At 35.3% G+C, this 14,663-nt stretch overlaps 1 protein-coding gene across 1 annotated transcript in view; it reads right to left on the bottom strand.

Moving 5' to 3' along the window:
* Positions 1–2,584: 2,584 nt before the first annotated feature.
* LOC133519512 (neuromedin-K receptor-like) overlaps positions 2,585–14,663 on the bottom strand; it is a 67,401-nt gene continuing 55,322 nt past the window's right edge. Inside the window, exons 8-11 of the mRNA XM_061853518.1 lie at positions 13,453–13,553; positions 12,396–12,486; positions 8,395–8,466; positions 2,585–5,637 (exon numbers count right to left, since the gene is read on the bottom strand). Of these exons, the coding sequence (XP_061709502.1) occupies positions 5,284–5,637; positions 8,395–8,466; positions 12,396–12,486; positions 13,453–13,553 (618 nt within the window). The 3' untranslated portion in view covers positions 2,585–5,283. The remainder of the gene's footprint in view (positions 5,638–8,394; positions 8,467–12,395; positions 12,487–13,452; positions 13,554–14,663) is intronic.

Raw genomic sequence — 14,663 nt, 5'->3', positions numbered from 1 at the left:
TACCTAAATGTCAAAAAGTATGTTTCATCAAGTACCGAATAATCTGATGGATTCTTTTCAAATATACTTTGTCGTATTTACAATATTTTTTAACAATCTGCCGGAGCTAAAGACGGATAATATTGGATAAAATAGCACTCATGAATGTAGGTAAGTTGACATTTAGATATTATGACACCACGTCAATTTGAAGTTTAGGCATTTTAGGAATGTAGTAATTTGAGAAAAAAAGTTAGGCATTCTGAGATTCAGGCAGTTTGAAACTATTCCCTTTGAAATCTAGGAATTTTGGTAAATAGTAAAATGAAATTAAGGTTAAATGAGACCAAAGCTTCAAAACTTCAAGGCCGTTGAGCGAGCTGAAAGTGACATCAAAACTTTGAATACAGATCGTATTTATGTTTAAACAGGCAACTTTTGAGAGTTATCACACTTGAAATTTAAATTTTTTTGGAAAATAAACCTTATGGAACTCAATCCAGTGGTTTGGATTTGGCTGTAGCAAATGTGTGATAAATTATTTTGAAACTGTACCCGCCCACGGAGGGGCGGGCGCACAGTTGATGACTTATCTCTAAGACAGTGATGAAATTATCTCTAACTTCTGATATGGTTGACGAAGACTAACATCCTTGTCAAAATCAGCCAAATATTTTTTCTTCAATATTTACTCTGGGTTTAGGTGTTTTACAATAATATTTTCGTTTGAGCAAATAGCCTTTGCTATCTACTTAGTCTATTTTTTCCTTCCCTAAAAAGCTAGTGGTAAATATCAAATGATATTAATACTCAGGACTTGACCCCGCAATCTCCGGATTGAAAGTCGGAAACATCGAGTTAAAATAACATTTTGCAAGCTTGAATCATGTTATTTCGATATCGTGCGTCTCGTTAACGTTAATAGGGAGCGTGCATGAACTGTAGGAGGCAGCACAGGAGCCGTCAGATTTTTGGCGCGAGGCGTAAATGTGATGTTTGTTGTTCCGATGTAGCCCACAAGATGGCAGCACTTACTATGCACGAGAAAACACGTGACGTGTAAATGTACATATTTATGGTTCCGTTTAAGGCCACAAGATGGCAGACCCTCCAATGCGCACGGTCCCTATACGTGTACGGAAAAGAACGAACTAAAAGAACATTGACGACTCAAATATCCACTGACCTTCGAATTGGCCTGAAAGTTTTTAATATCGTCTAATGCTGGCCACTTAAAACAAGGAAAGTGTCGTAGTCATCAGAGACATGTCAGTCGCTTCGCTTGACGCGAAAGGGAAGCCATGACGTATATGAACAAGCCATAAGTGCGAAAGAGGCAGACTACATATGAGAAAACGTAACCAATTTTGAGTTCGAAGGCGGCCGAGGCGGCCAAAATCATATTGCCGTATTTTTTAACGTGAAAAATATAAGAGAATCAAAAAGGAAAATATATATTTAGTAATTTAGTGACGATGGTGTCATGTTGTGTGCCGGGTTGTAGTGTTTCAGGGCCAAAAAACCCAGGAAAATACTCATTTCACAGGTAATTATGATATTACTAGCGAAATTTTCGTAACGATATTTTATCAAATTAACAGCATAAAAAGTGTAAAAAACCAATTTATACAGTTCATTATAAGTTTTTCTTCAATTGTCTGTTAATATTTCATCATATTAGTCAATAATTTAGAATATTTTGTGTAAAAACCTAAACTGTTACTTTACGCTAGGGCTTGACAAAATGTTCATATGACTGTATCGATAACTTGTCGGTATATTAGTAGGTATGGAATTAGTTGTTCACAAGATATCATTAAGATATTACCTTTATAACCGACTTAAAATAATAACGATTGTTATAATACCTTTTTTGAAGGTGCACATGTTTAGCGATAAATTAAAACTTCACTTTCCAACACAGTACTTACATTTTAACCACTTTTCCACGGCTTTGCCGCCAACACAAGGAAACACAAGACAGCGTATACTTGTACACAGCGTATACACACCCAACCCAACTTGTCAGCAGGAAAAGGCGAAATTCAAATTTTCTTTGGTAAGTCAACTCTTTGCGAACACATTTTCAAACAACTTCATCTTTATCATTTTCAACTTTTTCAAACACATTTGAAAAAGTAGTCGATAAAGCAGTTAAACATCGATAGATTATTAATATGTTGTAACATGACATCACTATTTTTGTTCGCACATAGACAATTTACGCACACACTTGCATTTCATTTTTGGTCACTCTTTCGAAGTTTGACAGTCGTTCTATACTATCCTATTTCTATGGTAGTCATAAACATAAAACTGAATTTAGTATAAAAAATATCCCAAGAGTGGCAGCTGCCAATCGAACACTCGAGTCTCAAATGCTTTTATTCCTTGATCACCTATTTTTAACAAAGAGACAAAAAACTCATTCATCGTAAATCCAAATTCATTTCGTTGAAATGAATTTTTCTAGTTAACGTCTGTTTGATTTTCCGTGAAAAAGTTTTATTGCTGTCTATAAAATCACAAGGTATGTGCATTTGCCGTGATTTTTCCTCCAACTGTTACCTACTAAAGTAACAAAATATCAATAAAAAACGACGAGCAGAGTTGAGAACTTTTATTTTCACGTGAAGTATATTTTCTTGGCTAAGCATAACATATCTACTAAATCTTGTTAGTTCCATAATTTCACATGGCGAAATAACTACTGTTAGTTGTCATAAAACCATTTTTTTGTACAATAAGAAACTTGTCTGTAGGTAATAAGTGTTCGTAAAATCGTCAACATAGTTTCATCCCTGGTTCGTTCATATACGTTCATGAATCAAATAATAATAATACAATTAACAAGTTCCGAGACCCTCATGGGATCAATGCATGTATATTTCATAAGACCAAGGGACAATGTAATACTTCGTTCATATATTAAATATAATATATGAAATGTTTGATGTCAGTGATGTGATTCATGGAAATTCGAACTTTTAAAAATCTATTTTTGATTTGTAATTACTAATATACACCGTGGGCAAATAAGTAAAATTTTAAAGTGAAACTCCAAAATTTTTTTCTGTAAATAAATAAAAAACTTTACTTATTCCTGTTTCCTGTAATATTTCTTTTTGTGCGAGTAAAAATAAATATTGATTACATCAGATAAAACATAATTAAACTATAAAACTTGTATCTTTGTATTTTTGTACTTGTTTCTTGTATTTTTGTATTTTGTAAACTTAAAAACCTAAATCTAAAAATAAATAATACTAAACTTAAAATAAAATACTAAAACATATCCCCCTGCGGCATAGTGCCGTAGATGCTGGCAGCATTTCCTCGCTGTATTTCAAGACTAATATTTCTTTTTTCACTAAGGTGTCAAAATAAATAAAGTATCATCATTTGCAGAAAATGCAATATAAAAATTTTTTTTGGCGAATTTGGCCAATACTCACATTAACATTGTTTGCTCCTTATGACCTCAGAATGCGTGGTTAAATCTGTCGGGTTTAATTGACCCACGGTGTATAGGGCATGTCGCTATCACATAATAAGTACGAGCAATATGCAGGAGGGAACAATAACAAAATGAGACCAACTCGACGTCAATTTGTAAGTCAAATCAGGCTCGTCGACGTGGTGGTAAATTAAACTGACATAATATATTGATGTAAGGAATTCTGACAAATAAACCAATAAACATTTATCATACGACGGGAATCATAAATACTACGTATTTTCTAGTTTATATCTGTGCTTGTCATATATTTAATATATTTGAATGACAGGAGTAACTAAGCATTGGACATACGCCATATTTAAAAATTCTATCTTCTATGGAGACGGATAACATATTAAGTAACAGAGGTATACTCGTATTATATTTATAGACAATGCAACTTTTACCAATTTCTATGATTTCTCGGTTAATATTCGTTTCCAACTAAAACCATCAAAATATTTACAGCTACCACAAAAATAGCCGATGTGCTCTGGATGATTCCCAGTAATCGCGGTGTTTATTGTTACTGCTATTTTTACATATCGAAGTCACTTTTCCATTCACCAAACTTTTGCAATTGTGTCGAAACTGTATCTATGAAAACAGTTATATTGTCCATAGCGTAGTTCCGAAATTCGATAGCGATATCTAAGATAGAATAACTGGCTACTTACTAGAAGTGGTGTGGCAAGTTGCCAGATTTTAGTTCCTGAGATTTAACGTCACCTTTGATACAAAGCTTTCTTATCTATGGAAATTCTAATAGGAGGTTAGCTTGATAAATCTTAATTAACATTTTCGGTGCGGTAACATTAACATCTGGGCCCTGCCGAGAAAAACGTAAATCTAAATTTTCTTTATCTGCCTCTTCCGCTCGAATATGAAAGAATGATAGAAAGACAGATAACAAAAAATCGATTTTCATTATTCGCGGTAGTCCTTCTGTGCTCTAAGCATTGGATGTTTGAAAATGTTTACTTGACTAAGACTAAGGGGCGCATAGCTGATCTATGATAAAACGATATCAAGTCATGTAAAACAAACAACATTGTAGCGTGCCGTCAGTTCAGACGAAATACCCTAATGCAGCGCGAATGAATTAATGGTTATCCACATCGTTAAGTTAGATTTATGGCGGAATAATTCACAGCATTCTATTCTTGTGTTCTTTACGCCTAGCTTGACTTTATCAGAAAACATGGATTTAACCTAAATTCTTATTTTCTACACGGTTTACAATAATCTGGAATTGTACAGTCTTTTGCAAACGATCTTTTAAATGTTTAGCTTAATTTAAAAATAACACTAACAGTTACAATAACGTAAAGTCTAAGTACATTTTTACTGTACACAATTTACATATTGATTAGATTATCGTTACTTTCTACGTTGTGACACTTGGTGTCGGTTACAATTACAATTAGTGTAACAAATCACATTTTCTTACCGACTAACTATACAGGGGTTTTCAGAAAAACCATATACTTATTTCCACTCAGAATTACAAAAACTATTGATTTAAAGTTTTAAACAAATAAAAAAGTGTCCCCAGTTTTTCTTACAAATTTTGGGTGTCAATTTTGTCACGGTCAATACAAAATATGAAAATGCGTCATAAAGCTGTCAAATTTTTGCGGACACTTTTTTCCTTTTTAAATCGATGGTTCTCGTGATCCTGAGTAGAAATAACCCAAAAGTTGATGGTTTTTTCGAAAATGTCAATGGTACATTTTTTTCTAAAAATGCCCAGGTACTTTACTTATTTTATGACAAAAATCACATTTATTTTATAGAAAGTTCATTTACACTTTATCATCATAGGATATGTCTGTGAACTCGACAATATTGCTGTTAGGGAAGATGTACAACTCGCTGACTCTCTCGTCGCCTACGGGTAAGTCGTTTCTGGATATTTTCGTTTCGAGCCGCCTTTTAGTGCCATTGAACGTTTGATTTAAATTGTGAGCGTCAAGGTCCTTCATTGATCGGAAACCATTTTCCCTCTGTGGGTCCTGGTTTCGGATACAGTGGCAGGAGGAACGGGTGGAGCGCGTGCCGTCAACGGGCGCTAGGTTGACCGATTTTCTCGCCGAGTAAACACTGCGTTCATTCGTCGAGCGGAATGATAAAACACGCGTGCGATACGACTGACCATCCTAGGAGAAAATAAAAGATTGTTAATATACTTTTCTCGGTAAAATAAATCTTATAGGAAGCGTTTTCAGATTACCCGATCCGATATCGGATGCCGGATGAAAGTAAAATGTGTGTTTATTGATTTATAAATCATGATTACTAAAAATATAGATAACGCAACAAAATGCGGACTTGATGCCATGTGGCACTCTTGCAGCTGTTTTTCTCATAGGCGCCTTTCGAAATCCAATATCGGAAAGGCGCTTTCGATAACTTCAGCTATGTCAGCTGTCGGCCCGATAGTATATGTGTGTTTGTGTAGGCATAATGTTTGTTGTACAGTGCGTGACCGCTAAAGACGGCGCCCCCGCGGCCTGACTACGCGGATGTAGGATTCTACATCGGACATCGGATCGGACAATATAAAGGGCAAATGTTACCTAGCTACAATTAAATAATGATGAATTGTCATAGCTTCTATGTGTCACAATAGAAGCTGTGACAATTTATTAAGGAGTCATGTTTATAACATTTTCGCTTTTTATAACATATTTCAGCCATCGGCGTAGGTATTGAAACCTTTGAAAAATATCTATATGTCACAATTTTTGTCTCTCCATTATATATGTTTTAGGTACATGTTGTTTTGTATAAAGATGCATCATGTATTCTTTTATTACTGTTCCATAAATATATATCTACCATACGGCGTCCGATGAGTAAACAGCCGAAACTTCATAAAAATAATGGCAGCCCCAGTCGAAGAGTACCTAAGATTTTCCGTAGATTGTCATATAAATTATTTCATATGGTTTATTTATAATATAATCTCTACGTCGTATTGTTGCTTTCATACAACTTATTTTGTTTCATTATTGAAAATAAGTATTTTCAACTGGCAGAAAAGTCCTGGACAGTTACGTCAATTAAAATTTTAAAATTAAATCGAAATTCCTACAACTCAAAAATTACGTATGCCAATTGACGGGTTGGATAACCAGCATTTGCATACTCGTAATTCAGAAAGATATGTCGTATCATGTACGACGTGTGCAAAAGTGCCCCTTTTAAGGCACAGATTGATGACGACAGCTTGCCTGATATGGGGTTGGCATCTGTCGCCTACACCCTGGAATTCCATATTGCTGCTTAAACCATAAGCTAGTAAGGTGAGAGTTCGAAAATTGGAACAAAATTACAAACATCTCAGTTCTTTTCTACTTTTCTAAATACTAAAGCGATCGATTGGTTTGCGTGCGATCAATCAATGGAATGCGTTTGCAGTGTCTGCGTCACGAAAACACGCCATTCGATTTTGCGGCAAAACGCACGCGGTAATTTCGCGGCGCGGCGTTAAACCTTCGTTCCGTTAAAACTACATTAACTACATAGTGAAACTTTGTTTTATGTGTACAACGTGTAATGCAATTTATAGTACATATTGTGCTACTTTACCGCACTAGTGCGAAAATTAACATATTACGTTACTGTGTCGAACATTTAAAGAGCCATATGTACTCGTGTCGATTTAAAACACTCCCTTCGGTCGTGTTTTAATTTATCGCCACTCGTTTCGAATTTCCTATTTTTCGCACTTGTATCGTAATGTACTTTTAAAATGTACCGGTTACACAGAAGAGTGTCCTTCAAGTAGGTAGGTGAATGTGTGTGAAGAAAAATAAATGGCAGCAAGGAAATTAAATATTAATAAGTAGTACTATTGTTAGTAGAACAAGAAGAAGTGTGTTATTTATCTTTACAGTACATATGGTGCTACTTTTCCGCACTAGTGCGTAAATTAGCACATTATGTAACTACAGTAGAATTCATTTATAACAACGTCGCTTATAACGACTAACCGTTTTTAGCGTCGATATTATTTACTCAAGTTCGGTTTAATACATAATTACATACATATGTAAATAGTATCCGTTTTATACGTCATCCGGTTAGTACGACATAATATCGCCGGTCCCTTGAAGGTCGTTATATCCGGATTCTACTGTATGTCTAAAATTTAAAGGGTCATATGTACTGTAAAACGTTGTACGAGACATGTGCGAATAGGTAATTCGCAACTCGGGTCGATTTAAAACACTCCCTTTGGTCGTGTTTTAATTTATCGCCACTCGTTACGAATTTCCTATTTTTCGCACTTGTATCGTACATAACTATTACAATCATCTCGCTATGAGATTGACGCTATACCGACGTGTGAATCGGATGCAGTGTGCCATGTGCCTTAAACAAGGGTACATAGAAAGAAAATAAAATATTTTTATGTGCTATGTATTCGACACATTGCGTCTCACGCTGCGGTTGCCGCTGTGTTCCCCGCGTCAAAAAATATTCTTTAATTAGGTATATCTGATGTAAAATGATGTGCATCTCATTTAATTTTGCGTATATCGCATAAAACAAACGCTCGTAGCTCTCTTCTTTGGCACAAATCGAACTTTCATGTAAATTGTAAAAAATATTTACTTAAAAAGCAATAAAAAAATATTAATCTTAAATAAATATTATAGGATATTATTACACATATTGACTAAGGCCCACAGTAAGCTCACTAAGGCTTGTATTGTGGGTACCTAGACAACGGTATGTATAATATATACATATTTATAAATACTTAAATAAATAGGAACAAGTTTCCATGCTCATCACAGGAATAAATGCCCTTAGCAGGATTTGAACCCGGGACCTTCGGCTTCATAGGCATTCACTACCCACTAGGCCAGACAGAATCTTATATTTTAATATTCACAAATACCTACCTCGTAACTGTCAAATCGCATCGGTTTTTTTCCAAATGTGAATCGCTGCTTAAACTCCTTTTTGAACTTTTCCTGTAAAAAAGAACACAATTCAATTTCAATCATTTATTTCAAGATAACAGTGATCCCATTGTTGTTATTATTACATAAGACAAGACTTAAGAACTATAATAATAAATAAATCTTTATTTCGTAAAGACATAAGTATGTTACATGAGTAGGTAGGTATATATAATAGAATTTTACAATACTTATTACTTTAGGTTGCTACATTCGTTGCCGTCAATACTATAAATATATTCTTATGCGTAGGTATTAAGTAATAGATTACTATCGCGACATCGAATGTATCAACATGAATTGAATAACCTTATAATTAGGTAACTAATGATTTATCATACTTAACAACCTGATTTGTGATTCATCAGTTAAGTTGTCATTAACATCCTTTGCACTGAATGCTGTCCTTTACCTCCCGTACTAGTTATAAACTGTATCACGGTGAGGTAAGAATCGTCATCCATCTGCATGTGATATGAACAACACAATATGGAAGTTGGAGTGTTACAATTATTCTACAAAAATGTATTAAATACTAAATATTTTATCAGTTATGTTACATTTTACCAGTTAAGTAATTTAACACTAAATTCTACGATGGTTGCCATAAGCTAAACTTAAACGTAAACAAGTAGTATATGCACAAGATGCAGATGAAAAGTGAAAAATGGTCAAACTAATATTGACAAAAAAATGTATTTTATTTATGTATCTATATTATCCACTGTTGTGTGTGTGTGTGTGTGTGTGTATGTGTGTGTGTGTGTGTTTGTGTTTGTATATATGAATGAATGTTTCGTTAGCCATTTATTTTATTAACTGTTCCGTGTCGTCATAACTGAGGGTTTTCAAAAATGTATCTAACACTTTTCTACATTCATAATAACTCAGGTAACGTAATTGTACATGTTTACTAACACGATTATATACTTTAGGTGCAAGCACTTTATGAAATTTGCGAGAATATGCAGACTTGCATTTAGGGAGAGAATATACAAAATCACATCTGCGACGCATTGGAGAATAGTCAGGCTGTTTTTGATGCTGCATTAATATGAGAGCTCTTATATAAAGTTGCCTTATTGTGAGCACTGATGTACTACTATAAAATGTTCTAGTAGGATATCTGAAATTCTTGAATATCATTACTTTCAGAACAGCGCGTTGGGCACGTTCAAGCGTCATTATTCGAGTCCTAGCAGCTCCTCCCCACGCAGTGATACAGTAAGATGCTATAGATTGGCAAAGTGCATAATATATAGTGTACTATGTTAATAGATACTTAAAAGTTATATTAGACTTATTTTTATTCCATCATATAAAATCTTTATTTACATAATAGATATTATGATATTTACTTGATAGATATATTGAGGCAATGTACCAAGGATGCTCGTTGTATCGCAATGCTGATACGTTGTGCGAGGAAGCTTCTATTAATGTAATTAAACTTATCATTATGTAACAACTAACGTCATCAGCGATCATCTTTAGAATGCTGTTTGTGTTATCCCTGGTTCTACGCAGTAATAAGGCCGCTTTCTTGCGTATAATAACTGCAAAGCACTCGGTTAATATCGGTTATTATGGTTTAAATTGTTTACAAATGAATAAACATGTCGCAAATAAAATAATTTAAAATGATTTGTCTCCTATCTATCGAAAAAGTTTGGCCATCAATCAAGATATTGGATTTAAATCAAATCAGGATCAATTTAACTTTCATTTGATTTCCGAAGCGGAAACAATGCAAGGGGAAATTGATTAAATTGTTAAACGGAACAATTAGTCACCAATTTAACTTTACCAGTTATCTGAGCCCCTAGTGTAAATTTATTCCATAGCGAAACGTGACGTACGCGTTTGCGTTAAGTATCATTTTGTTTGGGATTTTGAGTTTCCAAAACGTCCCGCTTGGCGCGCTGTTTCTAAATCCCATACAAAATGGGACTTAACGCAAACGCGTACGTCACGTTTCGCTATGGAATATATTTACACTAGGGGTACTGAACGTATTATATTAGGGTGTAAGTAAACCAGAAAACTGTTTAATTACTCATTTAAAACACGAGCGTGACAAAGGCGATCAGGATGTTCTGGAGTCTGGATGGGGCTTTATATAAAATTTTATGTGCCTCTAGGATTGAAGCTGACATTAAGGGCAAAAGAAACAAACTTCCCGGGACCCGGGTACGTCCTTAAACTACGTCCAAAGGGGAGGTATGGTATGGGCATTGTGAATATTATCTCGCTTTGTGACGTAGGGCACAACACAGCGGATGTCATTCCAGATATAAAGCAGAGCCCAACTGGGGAAGTACCTGACAGAAAACCGCAGCCAAATAACACTAGACCCTACTCATAGTGTTGTGTTCCTGTCGGTGAATAAGGTTGCAGAGCTCAACGAGGGTGCGGAGTGTTAGGGTCGGCAACGCGCATGTAACTCTTCTGGGGTTTCAGGCGTTCATAGGCTACGGAGACTGCTTACCATCAGGCGGGCCGTATTTTTGTTTGCCACCGACGTAGTATAAAAAAACTTTCTATGTTTTTTTACGGCGTCCTTCCATTTCATAGACCAATGTCGCAAAATGGTCATATTGCACAGAATTCTATTTTACCGATTTTTGTTTTTCGGTGATATTATTATTTTTTTAATTGTTGAACCTGTTGATATTAAGTACCTAACTCCTATTATTTGTACCTGGCTACTAGTTGGAACAAGTTAACCCTTTAGTCCGTAGCGGCAACATACTTGCCATCATACTTAAAACAAAAAACACATCTCTATTATAAGAATTACGGTTTGAAAATGACATTAATGTTAGAAAGGAATGTCAAATAGGTAAAGGGTTAAGTAGATAGGAAGTGTCATAATACGTGTTTTTACCACCACTGAGATTCTTTACTCACCGCTGACTACCACACGATGGAGACTAACGGGTATCGTCACCCAAATGGAAATAGGCCAGCGAAATAATCATCGCAAAATTTAATTCTATTAAACAGGGATACCTACCTTAACTACAACATTAATCTATCTTACGGCTCAATTCGAACAATGCTTATAAGATTCCACAGTGATACGATACCGATCTGTCAGTGTGCAGTGTCAGAAATGACGTATTGGTAGAAGAAATGAAATCGATATCGTATCGCTATGACATCTTATAAGCATTATTCGAATCGGGCCGTTAGTCAGTGCTCCGTTACGCCAGCCCACGTGCGATAAACGAGCACAAATTACGTGCGATAAATATCGATGCCAGCGAAATTAATTTGTAAATGAATCTCAAGACGCCGTGCTTCGATTAATAAGAAAGTGTAATCTGCGCACCGGCAGTGATTAATTTTACATAGTATGAAGCAGTAGAACTTGGTATAATGATGGTGAATAACCTACCTACATCTTTCTTACACAAAAACAAAAAGTAACATATTTTGATATATTAAAACAGATCACTCGCGTAGGGCGTAGGTATTTTTTACTTGTACTTCGAAGATATTGGAGGCTATTGAAATAATCGTCATTCGAATTTTAACCGTGATGACTGTGGTTGGTTAGTGCGGCTCCTAGCTGGAAAACTGTTTTGGGTACTACATCGGTGATCAGTGTGGTCGTCCACACTGTAGGTTTACAAAGGGACGTTCCTTTAGCAAATAATGTTGTGAGTATTGTATGCAACCCATCGATCATTGGGCAATAATACCGAAAACTCGGTCGCGGAGAGCTGCAGCCCGCAGTCTGCTTCAGTCCGCCAACGCATGTTCCCGTTGAACCTATTCGTTATGGGGCGAAATATGTTGAGCAGTCTTCGAGTTTACATTAAAGCGGATCACTTACGTATTTTACGTTAAAAATTGCTCACATAATTCGCTGTTTATTATGTCTGTCTCACTGAAGTTTTGTTATTTAAAATAAAATTGTACAGTAGGTTACTTACATTGTAAATAGCGTAGATAAAGGGGTTGTAGCACGAGTTGCTCATGGCCAGCCAGTCAAAGCAGAAGAATATTACGTTTATGTATCTGTATCTGGAAAGAAACAAGTCATACAATGCAAGGCTTGATCGTACTGCTTGCTATACTGAACTACTTTTATTGTGGGACCAACCCCGTAATCAGAAAAATAATATTTGGCTGATGAGATATCGATGTTTTCTAAGGAAAAGCCAAAAAAAATTTAAGAGATTTCGGGGTTGGTCCCATAGTGAAAACAGCTCAATTTAGCGAGTGGAATCGAGCCCTGCCAGGCCGCGTAGCCAACGTGCAAATCGCTTACGCTCCGTAGCGATCGAAACGCAACTGTCACTGTCCCACTAATATGGAAGAGTGATAGAGTAGAGAGACACAAAGGGATTCGTTGTCGAAGCGATATCGATTGTCACCTTGGCTAGGCTGGCTGATTAGTTGGCTTCCATCAGCCGTAGCAAAAAGCCCGAACAACGCGAGGAAAATAAGAGGTCGACTGTATTCCAGGACATAAACTTTTTAACTTTGATTGTTTTTGGCGGTACTCTGTCAACAATTCGGTATGTTTGATCCAACCTGCCTTTTTTACAAATCAATTTTTTTACTCATTATTTTACGCATCAAAGTCTAAGATAAAAAAGTTATAGTTATATTTTAAAATGATCTAGGTATTTACGTAACCCCAATCAATAACGATAATGGGCCCGATTCGAAGAATGATTAAGACACGCTTAAGATCTTGGAACGATCATTAAAAGATCGATAACTAAACGACATGTCAAAATTGACGTTTATTTTGATTCCGCTGTGATCCCAGTAAGATCTATCTACGATATTTCTAATGTCAAAGTGACATTGGTTGCCCGAATCGAGCTGCTTCTGTCAGTTATACGTCATACAAACCATATCTAAATGAGAACTCATCTAAACCAGAACTTATCGTTATCGTATCTTATTCTTGGAATCGAGCCGAATATGAGTTGTATGTTTCCTTAGGTAAATATAAAATAATGTATTTCATAAACTTACTCGTTTATTGAAGGGAAAAACGATTGAAGCAATAAATAGCTCTGCAAAGGAAGCCAGCAGAGCGCAAACAGCGCCACGACCAACACCAGCATTTTTATAACCTGAACAAGAAATATAAAACATGATTTACAAGCGGTAAAATATGATTTATTTACATACATATATATTGCTAACGCCCGCAACTTTATTTGCCTTATAATGCTCATAATAGTTATTCCAAATGAAATTACGCATACAATATCATTTAGACTGTACGTGTTTTTCTCATGATTTATCTACAGATTTAAGAAAATTGACAATAGGGATGTTTCCTGTAATTTAAAATAAATTATTTCACACCATTCACGACAATTTCAATTTAATAAATGTGATAGAACTAAAATAATCGGCCAATAGCATGTCGGGCCATTTTCAGTGCAGGGTTCCAGTTATCTTTCTCTCAGAATAGGCTAAACTGGGACTGTGTACTAAGATTACTAAGTATCATGTACATTACAAGCATAAGGGAGTACCTTCACAGCGCGTCTTTTTACTACGAAGAGGAGACTTTTGTAATAACTCAAAAATGGCTGGACTATAGTTTTCATTAAAAGTATTTAAGTACTAAGCTTTTGTTCTACGATATTTTTTTGGAACGATATGGTTCAATTGTGAAGGGGGGTGCATTTTTTTTCCTAGCGATTATTTCCGAAAATAAACACTTTTTTCAAAATATTTGTTCGAGACCAATATTCATGTATCCAACGATACCCCACACCACGAACATCGACATGGCAAAACTATATGGATTCCTAGTTGACTACGGAACCCTAAAAAGTAGGTGATTTACCGTGACGTCACTAATAGCAGTTCTGTTATCATATAAATTCTATTGGCAAATCGTTTTAACAGTTCTAAAAAAGAAACTTATTTGACTAGTAGAAGAATACCCTATTTTCTAAGCCTGATTTAGTTATGTCCTACTACTTGACACTTGCAAACATTATGGAGGGAAGATTAAAGTCATGAATTTCAAAATGTATCCACTCAAACTTTTAATTCATGAACTGACTTATTTGTTACTAAGTAAGTAGATAAAATGCTCAGAAGGCGATGAACTTACTACTTTTTACAGACAGTCATGAACTCATGAACGGAAATCCTGAAACTCCATTCGCTTAATTAACCCAAAGCTTTTAGTACAAACACAAAATACAAACTTTCACTTAAGA

The sequence above is a fragment of the Cydia pomonella genome, chromosome 7, assembly GCF_033807575.1.
Source record: "Cydia pomonella isolate Wapato2018A chromosome 7, ilCydPomo1, whole genome shotgun sequence".
Taxonomy (NCBI): domain Eukaryota; kingdom Metazoa; phylum Arthropoda; class Insecta; order Lepidoptera; family Tortricidae; genus Cydia; species Cydia pomonella.
This window is presented reverse-complemented; position numbering and strand designations above follow the sequence as displayed.